This window comes from Micropterus salmoides, unplaced genomic scaffold (assembly GCF_014851395.1).
Source record: "Micropterus salmoides isolate LMB-PRFRI ecotype aquatic unplaced genomic scaffold, ASM1485139v1 Ms_hic_scaffold_15, whole genome shotgun sequence".
NCBI classification, from domain to species: Eukaryota; Metazoa; Chordata; class Actinopteri; order Centrarchiformes; family Centrarchidae; genus Micropterus; species Micropterus salmoides.
Genome location: NW_024040596.1, coordinates 2,672,160 through 2,696,769, shown reverse-complemented (window position 1 = coordinate 2,696,769; position 24,610 = coordinate 2,672,160). Strand labels below are relative to the sequence as shown.

The 24,610-nt window shown below is 39.9% G+C and overlaps 1 protein-coding gene and 1 pseudogene across 1 annotated transcript; both read right to left on the bottom strand.

Moving 5' to 3' along the window:
• Positions 1 to 24,610, bottom strand: part of LOC119903785 — a 236,697-nt pseudogene that overhangs the window by 31,063 nt on the left and 181,024 nt on the right.
• On the bottom strand, positions 17,922 to 21,462 carry LOC119903789 (parathyroid hormone 2 receptor-like; the record flags this gene model as incomplete). The annotated part of the gene is given in 2 exon segments (XM_038720029.1): positions 17,922 to 19,898; positions 21,412 to 21,462. Coding segments are annotated over 2 exon segments (309 nt in total), but the record flags the coding sequence as incomplete, so codon positions are not given.

Below are 24,610 nucleotides of genomic sequence, written 5' to 3'. Positions count from 1 at the left end.
ACAACGTCCGGTTTTCAGAAAAAGGTGTCTATACAGTACGGAAATAAGATTAATTGGATTATATTCACAGAAAGTATAAAACATATCCATTAAAAGTCACAAAAAGACACATTTACTTTACCGGACCCTCGGAGCCACCCACCATAGTCTCTCCAAATCCTGTGGGAAACACTGAGTAAACAGCACATTTGACTATTTCATTTATGAAATGGTAAAAAAAAAAAAAAGGTAAAATAAATAGAAAAAATGTGAATGTACTAGGTTTTTTTTTTTTTTATTTATTTGATTGGGACAGTGCATGTTAATGAACAAACATGGAATACATGCATGTAAACATGTCGGATTGTAGCTACAAGCTCATTTCCATCCGTAGTCCCACAGTTCTGTGTTTGTTATTCTGCAAATGTTTTCATTATATTCGGTTTAGGCTTCGGCCAAGAATTTTCATTTCGATGCATCCCTACTTTTTATGTAATTATCCTGATGCCTGAAGTCACAATTAGTGATGTAAGCAACAAGAATGATGTAACATTTTAATAAAAAATGCTCAAATCTGTCTATGTAATGTGTTCCAGTGGTTTCACAAAAAGAATGACTTAGTACTTAGACCTGTTTCCATCCACCTGTTTGGATTCCATGTGAGAAACAAACACTGAAAATGTGAAAAAAATAAGACATATTGCAAATAAGTTTTCACACTTGACTGAAATGGAAAAGTTAGATAACTGCAAATGCAACTATGTTCAATGGAATCCACTGAAGCTTCTGGTGTCCGCCTTCCAAGAACTGGTGGTCAGCTTGTCAAGACAAAATTTCCTGTGATTGCTGTGCCACATGAACAAACACCATCAATCACACCAGGTAGGACCCCAGATGCAGACTGTGCAAGGAAGCTCCTGAGACAGTACACTACAGCAGGGTGTACGATGCAGGCAGGAACAGCGAATGTGTACAGGAATATCTGCCATGAGTACGGGCTGGAAGTTCCAAGGTCAAAATGGACAGCCTGTTCTTATCTCAGGCATCATATACCCACGCTTGACAAAGCGTAGTTATTTCACCTAAAAGGTACGCTTCAGTTTGTGTAGGAGATGATACGTGTCAGTATATGACGCCCTGGAGTGACCAGAAACGCTAGTAGCGCTTCTTGACGATTAAAGGGGAGGACGTGGAGAGGGTCTCCTGCTTAAAGGTCTTGGGGACCTACATTTCAGAGGACCTCAAATGGTCAATCAACACCAGGGCACTGGTAGAAAAAATAGACTCAACAGCGGCTCTGCTTTCTGAGGATTAAGAAAAACAGCCTGTCTGCAGAGCTGCTCAAGGCCTTTTACCGCAGCTCCCCCGAGAGTGTCCTAATGTAGGAGAGAGGTCCAAACTCCAGAGGGTTACATAAACAGCCCAGAAATTAATCAGACTCCCCCTGCCCACACTGGAAGACATCTCCAGAACACTCTGCCTCCGCAATCCTGAAAGATGAAACACACACACACTACAGAGCCCTGAGAACGTGCAACTCCAGGCTAAAAAACAGCTTCTTTCCAAGAGTCATCACTGAGTTAAATTCTTACTTCATCATCATCATCCATCCTCCATCATTATCATTTATCATCATCATTGTAATTTATCATCAACCTTCAGAACTGGACCATTACATGTTGATCAATCATAGCGGTCACAATTGAGCAAAAACCTATAGACATGATGTGCAATACTTTATACAGCACAGTAGCACTTTAAATGTATTCAGTTATTTATACTCACTGATATCTTGTGCAATAACATTTAGAACATGATGTGCAGTGTACAGTAGCATTGTAAGGAATTATATTACAGTAGCTTTTTTAAAAATCATGACCGAGTTCGGGTCCAAGTGTTTCTTTTGTTTTAGGAGTTGCACAGCAAATCTCAGTGTATTGTAGGTGCAATGACAATAAAGCTTTCTGCCACAACCTCTCCATAACAGCAAGTATGGCTCAACCCCTCTTTTCCACACAAAAACGCACACAACCTGCCCATATAACAGAGTTGAGACACCGGATTGCATTTTGACTGCTTCCATGCTGCATTCGCTACAGCAGGCTGTCACTTGACATGCTGTGGTGCACTGCTATTACCTTTTTACCCACCTCTCGTGTGAGAAACTTTCCAGCATGTTTCTCCATTCTCCTCTGCTTTTCTATACCAACACCAGAAGGATTTGCACTTGGTGTGCAAGGGGTTGTCATCAGTAGACAATGGAGGAGACCAGCTCATAATGCTGCTTACATATTATCTAGGGAACCCTGGTTATTAAGAATTGCCTCCCTTTATTAATTTTGCAAAGTTTTGCATTTCCAGGCAGAGAGCTTCCCCAGACCCTTAACTTTGCCTGTACACTCAGTTTCCTTAGTGCTGGTCACATTCACTTCTGGGCATGATTAATGCACTCTAATTTTATAATTTAATGGCCAGGGTACGGGTTCAGTGCAACCACCTCCCTAAATGCTGCAGTACCCCCATGACAGCATCTCTGTGTACCGCACCTGGTGGCGATTCACAGACCTTGCCCACAAACGTTTTGCTGACTGAAACTCCATTGCCTTACTAGGTTCTGCAAAGGTTTTCACACCGTCATAGTGAGTCTCTCTCCATCTGTCAAACTTTAGATCTGTTGTTTATTTTCTCACTCTTGGCATTTTCCTTCAGGGCACAGTATAAGAATATGAGTATATTACCTCATGGTCTATCACCAGTCCACTAAGGTGGTCAATGCACACACTGATTTAATAGTGGGAAGTGAAGCTTCTTTTCTGCCAAGTGCCATAAAAAGGCACGCACATCCGGGTTAAATTACCAGCTTTAATCTGTATAAGCCTGCCTGATCTGCTCCCTGGTCCTGTGCACTGACTCCAAGGCTCTGTCAATTTCTGCCACTAAAATGAAATGTATTGTGTATTACTACCTGTTCATCTAGTTTCAGTGATAAAAAACATTTAATTTTACTTTTGTGGTAGAAACATAAGTATGTGTTTTGGAAAGGACAGGGGAGCATGCCACAAATGAATACTCTGGATGAGATGGCGACAGTAATGACTCTACCACGATTAATTATAATGTTGCGGTCCCTAATGGTAGACTATGACTCCAGAATACTTTTAGAACGTAAATAGAACTGAACATACTTATTGTCCCTGAGTTGCTTTGATGTGTGTGTGTAAGACAAACTATTTTATCGAGTAGCCTGTAGCCTTATACAGAATTAATCCCATTACAGAAAAAAATTTAAAACTTTTGTCTTGATAATAAACCTACTCATTAGTCTATTTTGTACACTATTTTAATACTGTCTACATTTATCAACTCTGCCACTGAAAGGAAGAGTGTATACTGTAAAAAAAAAAGAAAGAAAAAAAACTGAGCGCAAAACATAATACTGACTGACATGGCACTTCATTATTCTGTGGGTCATTATTTCATCCCTGTTATACAGCTGAAATAGATGGAAGCTACAGTAGAGCCTGCAGTAACATAAAGCCTAATAACCTAAACTGTGGGGGACAAAGTAACACAATAATGCCACCCTTTGTTAGTTTCTGATGTTATGCATAATGCTACAAAAATGTTACAGCCTAGGAGCAATAGAGAAAGAGAGAGATGTGTTTCTTGTTTTCCCTCAGCTTCAAGTTTTCTCTGTCTCAACTCTGTTTCCATTTCTGTCACTCTCCTGTCAGGTCTCTGCGCAGGAATCAATACTTTGCTGATTTTTTTAATAGCTGCTTGCCCCATCCCTAACTCGTGTGCTAAGAGCACCATTCGCACATTTACATCCAATGCAACATCATTCCTTGTTCAATCTTGAAGACACTTAGATGTATATACACTTCTGCGGTAGCCGTCTCTTACGCACAGAGTGCACTCAAGAAGCAAACTGCTACAGAATCCATGATTTTGTGGATCGATGTTAATTTTAAGCCCTGTCCCTGCTGCGCAGAGCATTGGTCACTCCCACCAACCAAACACTCACAGAGTGGATCACTCACAGCAAAGTGGAAACGTATTTATTTGTTTTTCCTTGCATTTCTTTGCATCAGCTAATGGGGATCCTAATAAATCAAATCAAATCTTCTTGCAAGTGACAACTGTTGTCTTTTCTTGGAAGGTCTGAGACTCATTTCTTTTGGCATTTATTTTGGAAAGATCCTGGGGAAAGCTAAATCAGGAAGTGTCACTCTAAACTTTTATCCTAAACCTTTCCTCTCCTTATGTTAGTCTGTCCATGCCATAGCAATGTGGATAGCTACACACTGCATGCTCATTAGTAAAACACACAAACAGCGAGGATCAATCTCTCTTCCAATGATTTGTGCTTTCGGCGGCGGGCGTGTGCGTGAGGCGAGCACTTCACTCTAACAGGGACACTTGCTACTGAACATAGAGTGTTTCTGCTGCTCCCTGATAAAAGAAATTTTTTTCTGCTGATACCTGTTCAGAAAAAAACAAGAAATCAGATTTAAATATGTTAACCCGTTGCTCAGAGAGTGCCTGTTATGATGTTATGATCATGGCTCTGGACTCTAACTTGTTTTACAAGCTAGATAAAAGGTAATTCCCTGGCAGTGGCAAATAGCTTTGGTTTTATATTTGATTTGATTACATTAATGTTTAAGTTGAGATTTACAAGAAATATTTTATTGCTAAACCACATGTTATTTCACTTCTGTGTATATAGCAGTACATTTAAATTAAAAGTGCAAAATACACAACTTTAGAATTCATTATTGAATTTTGTGCATAGCTATCGCAGAAAATCATGCGATTAATCGCTATTAAAATTTTTAATCGTTGCCCAGCACTAGAAATTACCATTTTTTGATCCGATACCATTGTGCAAAAGAGATGATATGGTGCAGACAACAATAACGGTAGAAAATGTTGCTTTTGAATGCTAACTTTTGGCAAATTTAGGAGAAATCTACCGACACAAATAGACAAACTGTAGTGAAATAAACAACTAAATGTTTCTTTCCAGTAGTCTGAAAGAAGACATGTTATGGAAGCAAAATAGCACAAAATCTCAAAACTGACCAGTGCATGATAAAACAATGTTTTTGCCTGTCGTGTCTTGCCTTGAACAAAAGAAAACCTAGTTCAGTCTCATAGAATACACTAAACAATCAATTTGGTATTCTGGGTAATAATTACATTACCACAATAGAGAGTGGGTTGAAAGATTTGGAGTTCTATGCAAAAGAGGTTGGAAATTTATTCACTTTTATGCAACATAAAAAGAAGTCACCATGTATATGCAACACACACACAAGATAAATCTAACTAAAGGAATGCTAAACTAGAGGACAAAGAAATGTGTGTGTGATAAGGACAGAGGTGTGTGTGTGTCTTTGTGTCTTTGTTCTATACACAATGTGGAAACGTGAGTTTCCATCCGCATGTGTGGGTGTGTTTCAGGCCAAAGTAGAGGTTTAAGTTTATGTGATGTCTGTAACGGTGCCAAGTTAAAATGAGTTAGTTAGAATGTAAAGACTGTGTGTCAGTGTGAAGCATAACATTTGTAACAACTGTTTAGCGGTGACTGAGAACTATGGTTACATAATAATCTCACATTAACTATGAAAGGATCACAACAATGAAACCTCAATGAAAAAATGTACATCAATCAGAAGCTACAAAGTCCTGTTCTTGTAGCCATGTAAGGTTACAGTTAAGCTACGTGAAGCTCTGTAAGGCCTAGTTACGTTATGCTGTCGTGGATTCAGCCAGGAGAGGAAGAACTGTTTAGTAGCAGTGACAGTTGCTGTCAGGCCGCTCTGTCTGTTCTCCTCAGAGTTAACTGCTTTGCTAACTAAGCTGGTCGCAAGGATCTTAATAAGCGGTACCTCGTGTGTGGCTGAATTCACACCTCCAGTGTGACTTTTTGGAGGATTCCTGGGAAACTGGGTTAAATGACTCACATGATAAAAGTTGAGTAATTATGATCACAAATAACTTCATCAGTGAGGTCCCTGTGGTCTTAACATTGTTAATTGATAAATAATCTATTAACATTTTAACATTAACATTTTTTGAAAGCATTCATACTACATAGTTCTGGGTTATTGGTGTTTATGTTTTTTGTTTCCTGTTTATTTTGAAATTGTTCTGTCCCTGGTGTCATTGTTCGGTTTTGCTTCCTGTCCTTGTGTTTTTGGGGGTTGATTGTGCACACCAAATGTGTTTCATCTTTCCTCATAGTGTAAGTACCACCATTTGTTTAAATAAATCTCACTTATGCTGACCTGTGGCCTGTACTATGAAGGGAGTTCAACCTACTCAGAGTTAACACGGGGTTATCAAGCAAACTCAGGGTTGGCAAACTCTGACCGCCTACACTGGAGTTAAACAGTACTACGACGGTGTATAAGATGTTGATTAGTTGAGTCGGTGTTAACCCGGTGTTAACTTAATTGAAGTTGGTGAGCGTTCGCATAAAAGCGGCGTGTTCCGCCGTGCAGACAGAGTTTTTTCACAACGGCGCATGCTCCGTATCTCCTTTCCCCAGAAGAATGCACATTTATAGTGTCAGGATATGAGGACTTTAAAGACACATTAACGGCCAAAGCCAAAGCCAGGGAGGCTTGTTGGCATCGCATGGAGTAAATTTGTAATTATCTTCACAGTGTTGTTATTATAGGCTAATTCTCTATTATGTATTTTATGGACTCTTTTATGTGTAGTCCAATTAAGATGTAAAGGTAGCCTACGACTGCATAGTATGTCCATCCTTAAAAAAATGGAGCCAGAGAAGAGGGAAAAAGAATTGATGAATGTGGTAGATGTGGTGTCTGAACAATAATGCTGCGATGATGTGTTGAGAGGAAACCTGCTTGACACTGTTCAGAGCATCAATTACAAGCTCTGCAGTAACTTGGAGAGTGACCCAGCCCAATGGCCACTCTGTCTCTCTGTACATCAAACATAGCTTGTTTAGTTATCTGTTAGGTACCATAGAGGGGTTTGAGTCTGCAAAATAAAAGGTCAAACCCATAGAAGGGTACAGTACTATTTTGAAGTAACAAAACAAGGGGTTAGAGGTCAGATTCTATAGAAGGGTTCAGTCCCTACATAACCACCAATCACTGCTCTCCCCATAGAAGGTCACTGACCCTCTGTCTTGCTGCTACAGTGCTATTTTGAACTGTTATGAGTCAAATACATAAATATTGGATACTACATAGATTTACGTTAATAATAACAAATCTACAAGTTAAAAACCTAAACTCTGAGAAATAGAAATCACACACACACCTCTGCCGTGTATTATGCATGCCGTTGAAAATTATATGAGAGTGGCAGTGAGGAAATACTCATCAAATACTACTGTGTTTAGTCCACAATCTCCATATCATCATCAACCTTGGAGACTTTGCTGTGAATTGGGCGTATTAAGAATAAATCAGCAGAGTGATTTGGATTTTTTGTGACTTTAATTTCAGGGAATTTCTGATTGTTACTATTATTGTAAATTTATCCATATTTTTTGGAAATGTTAAATAGTCAAATATGGGAAAACACTTGGGAGATTTCAATTGTAGTCAACATATGGGCTACGTATAAGAAACGGACCCGTTATTTAATTAAGATGTCCTCTCTAAAATCAACGAGGCTGCAGGGCTCGATGCATGAACGTAATGCTTTTGTGTTAAGAATAACATAATTTCAGCTGCACCCAAGGTAAAAATATTTTATCAAGTGGTGTTTATTAATATCTCATCATTAACACTGAGTACAGATGTGGTGTCTAGTCCACGTATACAGGGTAACCTTGAGTTAACCACGTCCAGGACATAACCTGCTAGGAGCAGTTTAGAGATGCAGCGTAAATTGCCATGGCAACAGATCCCGGGTAACACCTATCCACCTTTGGTAGTACGGGTTAATCAGGAAGTTACACCCGAAGTCACAAAGTTACTCCTGAAGTTACCTGGATAAGCCAGTTACCTCGCTTCGTAGTACAGGCCACTGTTCTTCCTCTGTTTTTTTTTTTAACTAAATGTAAAACTTTAGAGCATTTTCCCACGCCTGCCTAAAACTTTTGTTGTGAAAACACAATGGGTTAAACTTTGAATAAGGGTGTTAAATTTGCTAATAATTTGCTTTTAATTATACTCTATGGACAACATTAGTGAGTGCTGCTTAAGCAGAGGATGTGGATAAAGCACTGACCGGCTCTATTCAGTGTAGCCTACTCACTGAATGAAAAAAGAATTTCATTAAGGATGAATTAAGAACCACATTAAACAATGAATGAAAAGCTTTTAATCTAGCATTATTCACTCTTAAAACCACTGTACAGTAGCATAAGAAGCATACGAGGATGTAAGTGGGACTGGGTCATGTAATTCCACCAAAAAATATTATATAATAATTGAATTAATAAAAAAAACTACAGTCACTCTTCTCACAACTAATAATTATTGGATCCTTTTATTTACAGTACATTAATTAATACATTTTTATCAAAGCTGCAGAAGGCAATGTTCTAGAAATGAAAGTATTCGCCAAATAAAGCTCAGGTGTGGGGCCCGTACCACAAAGCGAGTTCAACATACCTAGGATATGTTTTCGTTATCTAGCTTCACTAACTCAACCTAGGGTTTCCCAATTCAGCCGTGAGCGCGATCACATAAGAGCAGCGATGACCAATCACAGACATGAACAGGTCCACTGGCATCAGAGTGTCATGTTTTACAAACAAAGAGCAAACTGTAATTATACACTTGCGAAAGGTGTGGTGGAACAAGACCAGTCTCTGTGATAGCCTATAAGATAGCTACTAGCCTAAAATAAATAGCCTACATACACATTAAAATTTATTTCATTATCCCCACCAAATATTCAGCGTCACATAAGAAAAATGAAACCCATTTATTTTAACGGCTGTGACAGACAGCTGTGTGAAACTGGACTGCGAAGCAAATAAAAAATAGAAAACACATTTCAAAGCAGTAAGTAGGCTTACTGTAAAAACCAGCTTTGACCTAAACCATAGTAAATGTGGACAGACTAACATAAGGAGTATAGAAGCAGGAAAGGTTAAGGATAACCTATCTACCCCGGTAAGAAGTGAACCACAGTCGTGGTACTGAAAACCCAGGGTTAACCCCAAAGTTACCTCGATAAGCTCAAATCCTGCTTTGTGGTTTCCACTGCTTTGTTCTCATATAAGCACAGAATTAGAACATCAAACAAGCTTGACATGTTCTGCTGCCTAATGGGTCACCACTGCACAGAGCTTCTTTTTGTGCAAATGCCTAACATGGATCTTGTTTATACAACTGTGTGTTGTTGTGTGTGTGGGTGCTCTGCTTTTCTATTCCATGGCTGGGCTGCAATTAAGCTGGACTACATGACAAACCATAAGGGAAGGGGGAGTATGTCTTGAAATGGACAATAAAGCAGCAGTCAACAAACACAGCATGCAGATCTGTTGGACTGCACACAACTAGACACACAATTAGTGTCAGTATGTGTGTGGTGTCTGGGGACAAATTGATGCAGCCGAGTTCATGTGGTTCAAGTGTACAGAAAAACCCATGTCTTCCACTGGGAACGCAACAAGAGGTCCAATTCTAACCTTATTTTGCGTATGATGACAGATCGTGGAGAGTCTATAATGGACTCAGGGCCTTGCCTATGTGGAGGCCCCCCTACGTAGGCCACAAAGCTTAAGTCAGTTGGTTGTAGACACAGTTAAACGAGAAAGCCACAGTTTGGATTAAAAGGGTTAGGGTTAAAACCCTTCCATCAAAAATACACTGGATGAGTATTCTCTGTGGAGCAGAGAGCTGCTTCTGGTGTGAGCACAAGCATTGACTAGAATGGCTGTGATCAGCTCCAGCAGCCGCAATGCAGATGGACTCAGTTGACTTTTCGGAGTGAGTCCGGATACTTGGTATAAATGACTTGGTAGCAGTTGGGCCCAGTGATGAAGCTCTGCCCCAATAGGGTTGCCACCTTTAATACAGAAAAATAAGGGAGGCCTGCCTGAGCGGGGGCCACACCCTTGGAGGCAACGATAGGCACAATGGTTTGCCAGTGGTGGTATATCATAACTTAAAACATGTTTTCGGGAAAGCTTAAGATTGATACCAATGGACGTTATAACAAGCTATCTGCTATTGAAATCAGTGTTAACGGATGCACTCAGTCTGTCTCTATTATTTTTTGTTGTTTGTATTTATTGTTGTAGTACTCGAGACCGCATTTGTACGCAGTCCTGTCTCGGTTTCGGACATTGAGGACTTTATTTCAAGACCAGTAAAAGACCATACATTTGGGAGTATCAATAAATTGCTTTCGCATTGTCTGATTTATTTTTTTTAACATATTGCTTCAAATGCAACCAATAAGCCTAATTAAAAATGTGTTGTTACTCCTAACCGCGATGGTAAGCATGGAAAAGGAGTGTTGAATAAAGATGCTTACGTTGATTTCAGCTCTTTGTGTTTGGACTGTATGTGGGTGTTTTACTCAGAATGTGGATCTTTCAGATCAATTTGAGAAGTACCTATGATCTCATTCCACATTTTATTGTGTGTCATGTAATGTGGGGAACTGGTCTTAGTCTTGACTCGGCCTCGGCCTCTCACTGTCTTGGTCTCAGCCCCTGAAAGTCTTGGTCTTGTCTCAGTCTCTCTTGACTTGGTCTCGGTTGGGGCGTTCTTGACTACAACACTACTCTCTCACAACTCAACAGACTAGTGGTCATATTGTCATAGCTGAATACACAGCTATGACAAAGGCCAACAATGTTTGACAGTGAGACCACCAAAAATAGGATGTGAACTGTATTTTATTAACTTATTAAATCAACATGTCCATAACTTATTAACTATAAATAGGCTTAAACAAATGCTTTGATACGATTTGACTGAAAAGACTGTTGCAAAGGATTTTCCATGAACATCAGTGGACCAGAAGTAGTGGGCCTTGTGTGCAGTGTAGCAGGTCTACGTATGAGTTTGATAAAATTATGAAAATTAATATTTCAGAAATATTAATTTATAAACCTCGAAAAAAAGGGGCACCACCCAGACCCAGAGTCTCCGGACCTCTGGGTAATTTTTTTTTATAATTATACAATTATTCACTAGTGATCAGTTAGTTAATAATCGCTCAATTATCTTAAATCAATCAGTCAATCTCATATCGAAGGAGTAAATCCTCCGTGACAGGGATTTGGAGTTAGACAATACACACACACAGTTCCTGTGATTACGGTGAAATTTATTAGATAACTAAGGTGAAAAAATGCGGTTAAATACACATCAAAGAAATAAACAATGGCCAAACAAACATGATGTAAACAACAAGAATGTTGAGTTCTATTGTAAATTGGGTTCTCTTGTGGGGAGAATTTGATTCATAAGGGCAACTAATAAACGCAAGCTATGATAATCACAATCAAACCTTAATTGTCAAACGGTTATACCGTTCTTAATTTTAAGCATTTGATAAAAAGAAAACACTTGTAAGTAGTTAGACCTTAAAAGGTTAGCATTTCATAGGAACCACATCAGATGAAAGGAACTTAACTAGCTTCCTTGATAATATTGGCTGTTACACATTCTTACTTGGAGAATCTATGTGAGTTACATGAACATGGCATCAGATTACGAACAGTTAAATACAGTGACATTTATATATTAAAATGGCATTTCAGACCGATGGCATGTAATACTTATTTTGTCCTCTTGGGGGAACTCTGGTTCCATGAGGAGACTGAAGATAGCAAATGATTATTTCTTTAAACGTTAAATTTGAGCTGGAAAATTAATGAAGTAGTATAGGATAACATTTCTTTATCATATCATTTCTAAACGAAGTGTCAGAAAGTGTTGGGAACAAAGCATTGGTTACAACATAAATTGAAGAAATGTCAGGGATCCTTGCTGAAAATTAAAGCACTGCAAAATTAACAACATCAACAACAACATGGTAAGATAACTACTCAAATGGAGTGGAGAGACCTTTTAAGTAACTTAAAGATTATTTAATTAAACAAGGTAATACTTTGAGTTTTGAGGAGACAGTATTCCTTGTTTACACAAAGGAATTCAGGGCAGTGTCTTTCTCTGGCGTCTGGGGTTTCTCATCAATTAACATCTGGGCGTGAAGAGGAGATTATCCTTTGATGTGAGGTAGAGGAAAGGACAGTTTCCATGGTTACGTGTGTGTGGGGGGGCAGTTTAGGGTTTCCTGCCCTCTTTCAAAAAGAGTTCTGATAGGCTGTTCAGGAGAAAACTAATTTCTGGTTAGTGTTTTTTTTGTCATTTTAACAGTCAGGCACCGAATCTTATCTCGGCTGCTGCACCAGAGATGGCAAATTTTACGATCGAACTGCCCAGAAACAGCACTTAGGGAAAGCAAACCTTTCACCTCCTCCTTTGGTCGCTTCAGCTGTCTGTTGAGGGTTGTTATCTCAACCCCCCTCCTCTTTCCCCCAGGGAGAGAAAAAGAATTTGGGATCTCCAAATTTATTTGATATAAAATGAACCAATCCACACTGGCTTGATCACATGATACAACAGTATTGGAGAATGTTAGACCTACTTCCTTTTATAAATGTTTTAGTACACTACTCCTGCTGCACTGAGTAGCTGCTTGTCTTTCAAACTGCTACAGTAAAACTATGAAGAGAAAATGCTCACTCCAAATGAGTTCCACAGAGCACCTGTTCTTGCTGATGAACTTGAGTAATTGTAAAGGGGGATGTGAACACATATCTTAACTAAAATATCTGATAATATTTTACAGTAATACTACCCACAAAATTAAACCCGACAAAAATAACTTATCTACAAACATTTCTCAATTTAATTCAACACCATTTTTATGTTTGGTCAGTAAATATATTTATTTATTTAATCAGTTTTTATTCAGCCTATTGTAAAATCTGTATTATTGAATCATGCAGTTATATAAATTGGTTAAGCATAACACAAAGTTGTTTAAATTCTTCACATCGGCACTATATTTTGATAATTAAATGTGTATTAAATAGCCTATATCTCTCTCTTATTAAATTAATGTTGATATGTCTGTATACCTCAACCTTAAAAAACAAATCAAACCATAATTTTCTCGAGCTGCCGCCGCCATTGTTTCTGCTCGACTTGCTGCCAAGAGACCCGCACTTAACTGACTCTGACTGGCCCTGAACCTGACGGTATTAATTAAACCAACAATGGCAGCAAATATTGCCCAATCAGGTGTAGAAAAGGAGAAGTATTCACAAAATGTGGGTGGGATGATTTGCATGGGATGCTGCATTACAGACAACTCAGAAATACGGGACACACCGCGTCCCGTATTGATTCAAAATGGGAAGCGCTATTTAGTTCTCAAACCCGGCACATTTCTGTATTTTAAGGGACGGGTGGCAACCCTAGGCCCCACTGTGCTGAAAGTCTAGCTCTGCCTCTAAACACACCACTTTGTGGTCAAAGTTGTTTAATTCAGGCCGGGAATTTGACTCCATTCCAGGCCACCCTCTCAAAAGCTGCTGTATATTCTTTCAGTTGGGCTCATGACACCAAGAAAGCTTAGTGTGTTCAGCATCCCAGAACCACCCCATCTTTACCTGCACCCACACACTCAACACATTTACATTACATTAACTCATTTGGCAGACGCTTTTATCCAAAGCGACTCACATTTGAGAAACAACATACAAGCATCAAATACAGCACGAGATCTACAACTGACAACACATTCTAGTAAGAGCAGCAATAAATACTAGTAAGAGTTAATAGCACATATGGTGCAATCAATACAAGATAATTGTACGGGATAGAAGAAGAGCACAGGAAGTACATGTTAGAGGTTAGAGGTGTTATAAGAGGAAGTGTTATATGATATACAGTGAACAACAACACAGCAAAGTAACTAATGTTAGCTAGGTTGTGGATAAGCAAATTGCCACTACTTGCTGCTGCAAAGGTAACATAAGAGGAGGAGACAGTCACAGAGCAGCACAGCAGCAGACTGTGATACTTTTAACTCTCCTGCTGCTAGAGCCAACATCACAACAGCAGCATGTCTTGGTGAACTTTGAAATTTGAATTAATTCTGTAGGAGGAGTTTGTTAAAGTACGCACCCTGTAAATGAGGAAAAATTAGTTAGAATTGCACATTCAATTCAAAATGGCTGACTTGAGTTTAGGGTAATAGGTTCTTGAGGCTTTTTTTGTGTCTTTATATGATACATGTCCCCCAAAAATTCCATGCATGTAGGTTAAAACGTAGTGGGAGCAAATTTTTTCCACTTTTTAGATGGCGCTAGCGAGCCATTTTGCCACACCCATGTGCAGGACCCGTAAGTTTTTGCCACTCATGACACGGGTGCAAAGTTTGGTGAGTTTTTGAGCATGTTTAAGTCCCCAAAAACAAGCTTACTTAGCAGAAAAAAAGAAAAAGAAAAATAATTCCTTCAGTTCCAAGAGGGAACACGTATGTTTCATACTGGGGAAATGAAAAAGTGTCCGTAGATTAGTGATGAACGTCTACGCTGAGACTCAGATTGGCCAAACAACAAGAAATCAGAGACTGTTATGCCCACATCATTACAGATAGCTGCTCCATCAACATCTTGGATTAAGCATTAGCTAGGCAGACCATGTTCCAAGCTGACAGAGTGCAGCACTCTGGCAAGATAAAAGGAGGCAGAGCCTTGCTGCTTGGTGCTGAAACACAGTCAAAGTGGATGGACACCTTTTCCCAAATGTCAGACTTTTTATGTGAAGTTAAAAATCATATTATCTGTGATGATTGAGGACAGAACGGACCCAAACGCAACGCTTCAGGTTTCTAAAGAGGTTTATTGAGGGGAAAAGGGGATGAAGAGGGGCTGGAGAAAGGGGGAAGGATGGACAGCCGGGCTCCGGAGCGGAGAGGGAGAGAGCACACAGAGGGAGAGAGAGGAGACACAGGAGAAACCAGGATGCGAAGGAGGAAAGGAAACACAGGGCACTCACCAACAGCTGGGCTGCCACCGCAACAGGGGTTCACTATCTTACAGCTGTTTAAGATGTCTATGAAGATTCTCAGTCATCCAGGTCATAGTTATCCAACGAAGGTTAAAATCAAGGGCAACTGGACTTGGTTGGAGATACTGGAAGACGTTTCGTCCCTCATCCAAAGGACTTCTTCAGTTCTGACTGACTGGCAGGAAACTCAGCTATTTAACTTCAGTTTGTTAGTGTTGCTAAGTGTTGTTAGTCGTTAAGACTACCTGTGGCCAAGACTGAACGACCATCGTTGGTATCTTCACCTGAGGCCAATAGGTTACGTTTGTTGAGTTTCTTGGTAAGTGATGAAAGGACAGCATTGTAAGTGGGGGATAAGTGGTGGCGTAGACCCCCTCCTCTGTTCAGCGATGGCTTCTCAACCCTGCTGTAGATGCTTCCTTGACACCTCTTTCAAACCATCCATCTTCTCTGTCTAAAATGTGCACCTGGTGATCCTCAAACAAGAGTCCTTTGTCCTTCAAATCTAAGTAAACTGCTGAGTCTTGACCTGAGGAGTTGGCCCTTCTGTGTTGAGCCATGCGTTTGTGTAGTGGTTGTTTAGTTTCCCCAATATACAGATCTGTGCTTTCCTCACTGCATTGGACCGCATACACTAGATTGCTTTTCTTGTGTTTGGATGTGCGGTCTTTGGGGTGTACCAGCATCTGTCTTAACGTGTTCTTGGGCGTCTTAGCGTGTTCTTGGGTTTAAAAAAACACATGGTTGCTGTGTTTGTTGAGTTTCTCTGATACTCAAGACACGTATGGAATCACAATGTTGTTGCGTTTGACCTTCTTTTCCTCCTCCCCTGTAGTTTTGTTCCTCTTGGATCTTGTGGCTGTTTTCACAAAGGTCCATTTATAGGGTATCCACAGGCTGTAAGTGCTCCCTTCAGGTGGTTCTGTTCCTTCTCTCTGGCTTGGTAGCTCGTTGGTATGTTCTCCACTCTGTGGTGCAGGGTGGGTCTTGGGAATCAAACAGTATGTATTGGTCTTTGTGTGTTGGTTTTCTGTATACTCCAATTTGCAGGCTCCTGTCCTCTTCAATATGTACAGCACAGTCCAGGAAGGCCAAGCTGTTGTGGACATTTTATCGTGTGAACTTGATTCACAAAGTTGATGTGTTCTGTGAAGGCTCATAAGCGGAGGCAACGTGGGTGCATGGGGGCGGCCGACCCAGGGCCCACTCTGGTAGGGGGCCCAATATGTGGAGTATTAAGTTTAGCTCAGCTGATTATAGTGGACACGAATAAACAACAACGGTATATAAGCTGGACCGGAAAAATTCAGCAGCTCTTATCAAATGGAAAAGACCCTTCACTCATGGTTTCAATGGTAAACCACCAAGACTGACAATTACCAACAAACACACTAGATTCTAAGGAGACACGTTTTAATAAACATAAATCATGCATTTGTATTTCAAATATATGGCAAACTTATTAGCACATTTTAACAAAACTCCCTTCACCCTAATGCATCATGGGAATTCTGAGGGAGGGGTGTAGGCTGCGTGTGCGGAGTGGGTTCTTTACAAGTCAACTTCCACTGGAAGCCTCTCAGGAGCATTTCAGCAGCAAAGCGTGTTGCATGCGCCACGTTAATGACTTGTTTTTAATTGTCCTTTTTGTGCTTCTTCTACATTCTTCAAAGCTCTCTGTAGATTGCTTCTCGTCTTGATGGGTGCATCTAGCAACTACCACAGGGATTTTTCTTTTTTGTCTGATTTAACTGTGTTTATTGTTGATTTACGATCGGAAGTCTGTAACGGTATTTTATTTTGAAAATTGACCATTTCTTTGCCGTTTCTGTGTCTGACTTTTTCTGCGCTGTGCTGTTTGACGCTGGGACACTTCCTGGATGCACTCAGTCTATGGACGCACTGCAGCGCTTCTGGTGTAAGCACAAATATTTAGTAGAAAGGCTGCTCCGGCAGTAGCGAAGCATACAGACTCTGTGGACTTTCGGAGTGACTCTGGGGTCATGTAAACTTGGTTCATATGTCTTTGTAGCAGGTGGCCCCATGATGAAGCCCCGCCCCCACTGTGCTGACAGTGTAGCGCCACCCCCGCTTGCACTTCCTGGGTTTTAATTTTGACCCAGCTCGGTGCTGTTCCTCTGAAGGAGTTGAGGGCTTTGCTCTCCACTTCTTCCATGTAGATGTTGGCCACAATAGGAGATACCAGTGAGCCCATGGCACAGCCATGCTTCTGTCTGTAGAATCCTCCATTTTGCTGGAAGTAGGTGTTGTTTAGACAGAGTAATTTACAGATCTGGTCAGGGCTGACACTGGTTCTGTTGTCCAGGTTGTTGTCGTGTTGTAGCCGTCTCCTTACGGTTTCTACTGCCTCCATGCTTCCTTCACATTATGCATTATGTTACAATGCGTTATGTAGGAAGATACTATATTATTGTAAGGGCTTTGTGGAAACCATAACCATTTTTTAGTTTGGGGTTTTGAGGTCACACTGTCAAATACTGTTGAAGGCCATGAAAACAACATTTCAGTTTGAGTTTTACGACACATAGGTCATTTTGGTTCAAATATTTTATGTGATCCTGCTACAATACCATACAGTGTTGGGCAATTGTTTTTTTTCTTTTCAGGTACATCTTTAAAAAACATTAAAAAAAAACAATTTCTCCAGCACATGCTATTAACTGACAGCTGGAATATCAAAGAGGAACTGAACTCAACAGGTAGTTGTTGGAGACATTACACATCTATCAGCACTTTCCAGGAAACAGATCAATTAGCAGGGAGGATAAATGGAGGATGAAGTGAAAGAAAAAAGGGGAGAAAGACATTAACAAATGTCACAGAGAAAAGCAGTGAAATGCATTTAGCACATAAACAGAAACAATTAAAAAAAAATCATTTCAAGTCCATTTTATAAAGCTTCTGCTGGAGCAGGAGAGGCACGTGTACAATAAAGATTCTCTTTTCATGACAAGCACCAAATGTACTGACATGCATGCACAAAGCAGACACAAAACCCTTGAGCAGCCACCAAGTGTAGCCCTTCGCAGTCACACAATAGTTCATTGTATAAGATTAAGTAAAAGTTTATTTAAACTTAATGTCACTTTTGATTTGTAATAAAACAGTATGTGCTACTGACAATGGTTTTGGCCTTGCCAGGTTGCAAGACTTGCTTACAAGCAGTAATAATAGCAAATGAATCCACAGATCAAATTCAAAATGTCTGTTCACACATGTCCCGAGAAGTGATCAATATCTTCATTTCATTTTACAAATACAAAATAAACTGCATACATTCCTTTTTGTTCAATTGGCAGCTGTAGCCAGTAAGTTTGTCCGCACAAAATGCAATATTCTTCACAAAGACTGTACAAGCAAGCACATTAGGTCACCACGACACAGAATTTGTCCATAAAAAGGATTCATCACAAGGATGTATCCTCCGCTCACATGACAGATACTGCTGAAATCGTAATTAACAAGAGGGTTAGAAACTCCTGTAAATGGCTGTAAATTACATTTTCTATGTAGCTTTGGAATATGTGGAGAAAATTAAATATAGTAATATAGCCTATGTTTAAATTCAGTTCAATTCATGAGTTTTATTCTACAGCTATCATGCTGCTAGTACCTTTTAGTTTTTCCTGACCACCTGTTTCACCCAGTTTATAATTGTTGTTGTATATTTTTTTGTATAGTGTTTTTGTGTGCTTTTTTTCTACACATTTTATTTCAGAGGGCAAGAGACAGAATAATTGAAAAGTAGCTTATGTCACTGTTTTACTACTTCAGCCAGACCCTCGATTCATTCGAGTCAGTACCAATTTCCAGAGGCTATGATTGATCTGAAACCAAGTGTGGTTTTATAATTTGCAAACTTTTTAATTTGCTTTAAATTGCATTGTTTGTGCTTCTCCTGTGTGGTCAATACCATTTGGAAAGAAACATCCACTCACTTCTCCGTTGCAGTATGAGTACATGATGGACACAAAGAAATCCTGAAAGGAAGAGATTGACAAAGCCTAACCCAGTTTATAATTATTGTTGTATTGTATATTTCACAAGTGTTTCTGTGTGATTTGTTTCTGCTTATTATTATCCTCACTTCACCCCTGCACTTTACTGAAAATATTGAAATAAATTTCCATAAGATGTGATGTCCACCACAATCCAAGCAACAGCATATTTTGCATTAATAGCAATAGAGGGCACTATGGTATAACCCTCCCTGAGAAGTTTATTCCAATGCTGCTACCTAGCAATCAACTTCATAACTGTATAGCTGTGATTTTATATTACTTTTTTTTAATAAGTACATATGGGAGGGGGTCCATGATATTTTTCTTGTACACACAGTGAAACCTTAGCCTTTGATACCATCTTTAGAGTTTTGTTTACATGAGACTGGATTCAGTTAGCACAGATCCACCTACAAACTTTTCCATCACTCTCTACCACATGTTTTAACATTTGGACGGCTGCTACAGTGTTTCCTCCTCATCCTCAGCTGTTGCACTGGTACTAAGAACAGGCAGATTTTCCTTCAGCGAGATGTCGTCCACCCGCTTGGGGCCGCTGTCCTCAGGTTCTTCAGGTATTGATGGGTCCGAGTTACTGATCACGTAACCTGGGAGGGTGGAGTGCATGCTGATCACGGGGGGACATGTGCTCCGGCAAGCACGGCTTGAAACGAGCGTCGTGGAGCGTGTGGAAGGGCCACCCCCCTGCCAGGTGGGACTGGCTGCTGGTGCTGTTGTTGTTGATACCGACGACGACGGAGCCGTAATGGTAGCGGCCGCAGACCACTGGGCCCTCCCACTCAAAGGCCAGGTTCCAGCGTGTCCATGTTTTCTTTATCTCTGTCTGGACCTGTAGGGATGGGAATAAATAGCACTCTGTGTTATAACATTATCACAGGGTGCAGAAGAGGAGTCTTATTAAGATGTTTTATTGCAAATATCTGGGCTATCCTGATTTGATATACAGACTCATTTTCTAAACAGGGTAATTCTGTTTTCATATATTACTAAACAATTGCCTCAGTAAACGCAGGGCAACAAAAGCATCCCACTGGAGTCGTGTTTTTGGCCGTAAATCCAATATTCACTCGACGTCTAGCTCTGCTTTGGTCTCCACCAACTCACTAGATGTTTAACTTGCTAGATCTTCACCAGCATCATGTGTATTTTGTTCTCGCCACTGGCATGTAGCAAACAGCTTGTTTGCTGGGCCCAGTTGCCTACTGTTTTCAACATGGCAAGATTCAATATGTCCTCTACATGTAGGTCAAATTTTTAAAGCAGTGCATTAGCAGCTCTGAGCTGCTTAGAGCTATAGAGTATGGTGTTAGTCCTAGGTCTTGGCTGAGACCCTTTCACATTACATTTCATTTGGCTCAGTGTTAATAACAAAATTAGATTCAACCAACAAAAAAAAATATGGATCATAAAAAGCAAGAGAGAAAAGGCATGAAAAACAAGATTTTTGTGAAGATAAAACTGGCGGAGGGGCAGTTCTGATGGAGGGAGGGAGACAAAAAAGAGAATGATATCATGACAGCACTTTTCATCACATTTCATTTCAGAGGGCGAGACACTCAATTTCAGCCATACTCTCCATTATATTTGGCACTGGAGTACTTCTACCATTTTCAGTGTCTATGAGTTATTTGAAACCAAACAAAAGCGTCATATTATGCTCAGGTTCAAAAACCTATTTAGGGGTTGTACCAGAACATGTTTACATGGTTTCATTTTCAAAAAAACACCATATTTTTGTCATACTGCACATTGCTGCAGCTCCTCTTTTCACCTGTGTGTTGAACGCTTTGTTTTATCCACATAGTGAGGCATCATACTTGTATAAAGTCTTTGTTGGGAGTTGCACATGTGAAGGTCCTAGGTGAGGACTACTACCCAATCAGAAGCAGAGTAGGGTGGGTCGTGAGAAGCCGGTAAACACGGCTTTGGTTCAGCTGTATATCCCCTTACCAGCTTAGCATCATGGACTGGAGCAAGCGTTTCAGAGTGGTGAGCTAATACTTTGTAATAAAAATATCTTTCATCCATAAAGTTTTAATGTTTGGAAGGGAGATGAGAGGCAGCAGGTGGACGTCTTTGCACTGTGAGTGTTTTTCCACTGTTGTTTTTGAGGCCGTGCCTGACTAGCATATTTTGCTGTGACGTCGGCACAAAGCGGACTACAAACGAGCTGTTTTTCAGGCAGTTCAGAGCAGTGTTTTCTGTGGGAGATTTGTCCCTTTGTAACTTTGGGGTGGACTTTGGGCTTTTTCACTTTGCAAACCTATTACATGTACAAAAAAGGGTATAACTAAATAAAGGAGAGGGAAAAGCCAAAAAGCATAATACAACAATCCACTCACCTCTCCGTTGCAGTAGCAATAGATAATGGACACAAAGAAACCCTGAAAAGAAGAGATATAGATAGACAAGTTGTGAGCTCAGATCACAGTGGGAGCCAAGTCAATGCAAATGCTATCTACTACCAAATGAATGTGATACGGATGATCCAGGTCACCAACTATCTCTTTGCTTCAAACAGTGCTTATGTACTGAAAAAAGAAAAGACAGAATTCTCTCTGGGTGTTTCTGCTCTGACCTGTTCCACCCTGTGTTCCTCTTTCCTGCTACAATAAGAATTTAAAGGAGAAACAAACACTGTCTTTGTGAAAGTAATGGATTGATGGTAAGATAACAAGTGGAGTCTGGAAAGAGGAACAGTCCTCAGAAAAGTTCACCTTATAGTAAGAATGTCGCTACTCAATTTTCATGTAATTCCCCAACTGGTTCTAGTAAAGTTTTAAATGTACAAAACAACCAAATATTCATATAAAGTAGTGATTGAAAACAAGCTGTCAAAAAAGGTTACTGATTAAAGTAAAATCATTAGTATAAAAAGGGCTGTCTAAGAAAACCTGCCTAGATTCAAATAACTGTAGTATAAAATTAAAAATCACTGCGCACAGGCTGATTTTACCTGAAAACCAAATGCAAGTCTTGACCCTCAAAAAGCCCATTAAACGCGTGGGGCCCAGCATTTTGGTCCTCACAAAGTTGTCGGAAAGGTGGAGTGCAATCCTGTTTTTTTTTTTTGACCCCATGGATACAGAATAAAATTCAGTTCCTATTGTGAATGCTAGATGGAACTATTCCAATATGTGAACATCAATCACAGGAAGCACTCTTCGCCAGAGCTACCCAGCATGAGTACCATGATCTCATCCAATAAAGAGCACTTTATCAGCGGGAGTTCGGGCTTTTGCTGGCTTAGACGTGTAACAGTTCTGAAGCGCATGTGAAATTTGCAGTTTTTTTGAAAGGAAAAGGTCACAGTCTCGTTGAACTGAGCAATCCTGAGCGGTTGACAGGCCTTGCTTTTTTAGTTGATCTCACTGTCCATCTGAACACATAAGTGTGGGCTTGTGTCGCAAATGTATGCACACATAAAATCATTTGCTGTGAAGCTTGGACTTTATGGGAGACAAACCAGTGACAGCAATGCTGCACACTTCCCATCTATGTAGAAAATGATCTCCAGTCTCACAGTAAATATCTTACTGTGCTCACATCACAGATAACAGAATTCAACCAGTGCTTTCAAGATCTCGCTGCCAGTGACAAAGACATGAAACTGTTCTCAAAGCCTTTCTCTGTTGGTGTGGAGGGAGCAGAGGAAGACATGCGGTTCAAGCTTAGTGAAAGGCAATGTGATTATAATCTCCACCAGCAGCTCTCACTGGAAAGTGTGTTTGGAAAGTCCAGATTTCCCCAGTTGAAGTGCCAGAATGATGCTCAGTTCATATAGCTTAGATATGTTAACAAAGTACTTCAAATCTCTAAGCAGATTCATCTGCGCCTGTTGACTGAACCTACTATAGTCTGAATTGTGTGATGCAGTACAGTGTCTTTAGATTTTATTTCTATTAACATCTCTCCCATAACCTGGGTCTTACTTGTGTTGTAAAGCCTTGATTCCATGTTTCTGGCCCTCCATCCGTTTTGACTTCTTCCTTTTCTATTCAAAGTTTGCAGGAGCACCAGCCTCCCAAAGTACATCGTCTTACTGGACACTGTTGTGGGTCCTCTTCCATTTGATTTAGGGTTCCAAGTCAAAGTGGATTCGCAAAGCTATGGACAACTACAACTTTCCAATTATTCCAACTATTTTTGATTAAATTTGAGCTGTTTTACAAACCTCGGGAGCGTGTCACAAAACAAGTTCAGTATGGTTCATATTTATTAAATGTAAGTTATAAGACGTCATAGCAATACATACTAAGAACAGTAGATAAAAACACACATAGAGTTAATATATAGACCTAATTGTATACAGTTAAGATCCATGTTATTTTCACACAGGTGCCAGGCCTTTTTCACAAGTCCCATCCCGTGTTTTTGCAATTGCAACTGTTTGGTAATAATGTGGTCTGTGGTGGATGGAGTGACGCAGATACGGATTATTTTGGCACATCAGGTGGTGCAGTGCAATGTTGGCATTTGTTTTGGCAATGAAATTGTGCTTTTGTTGTGCCTCTGGCCACCATCACAAATGTGAGCACAGTCATTTTTTTTGGCTTTTGCTGGAAGAAGCACGCACAGTCCTCTCCAAAATCCTTTTCTGCGTGTTTATTGAGTGTCTTTTACTCTGATAAAATAAAACTGATATGATAATATTGCTTGAGGAAGTTCTCTTTTGGTTTATTAAATACCTCTTGCTGTCAGATTTCAGTAAGAATGATATGCACTCCAACCGAAGTCTCTAATTTAAGGTATTTGCTGCACATAATAATCCATGGGTCACACATTTTGGTATCATTAATTAATAAGATAAATCTTTCTGCAGGCATCTGACAAGACAGGAAACTCAAATTTCACACACGCTAAACTGGTATACTGTTCCATAAGTCTTTCAAAACTTATTTACAGTCATCTCATTTAGTCTATATATTTATTTTGATGAAATAATTCAATTTGAGTTACTCCTCCTGTTTGTGAACAGCAGGTTTTGTGAATGATACTATTAATCCATACTATCTTAGGATCCATTATGAAGAGTGACTCAGCTTTTCCTCAAAGAAGATGATGGCTCTTTTGGTTAATTTCAAGCTTTCTTTGTGTAATCCACTGCTCCTGCTTGGTGCGACAGACCACTGCTCATTTTGCTTGCTCTGATGGACTGATAAGGACAGATAAAATGTAATCCAGGTGGCACTAAGTTGTTTTTGCTAATCACACTGATATTCAGAGAGGTTTTAAGACCAGTCACAGCAAGTCCACCTTTACATCATTAAGTGAGGTGCTCTATGTAATTTGTTTAATATGTGTTCAATATTTTATGTATATATTATATCTGACACAGATTCCAGATACCCAAATGTAAACATATTTCAAATCAACTAATCATCCCCTTTACCACCATGGAGAGCCCAACATTGAGGTGTGCTTTAAACAGCAAAATCAGCACACTTGATATTATAGGTTGCTTGAGAAATGCATTGCAATTTTGTGTGTTTGTTCAAACCTTTTAAGACTGATCATTACTGGGAAATGGGGCCATGGTAA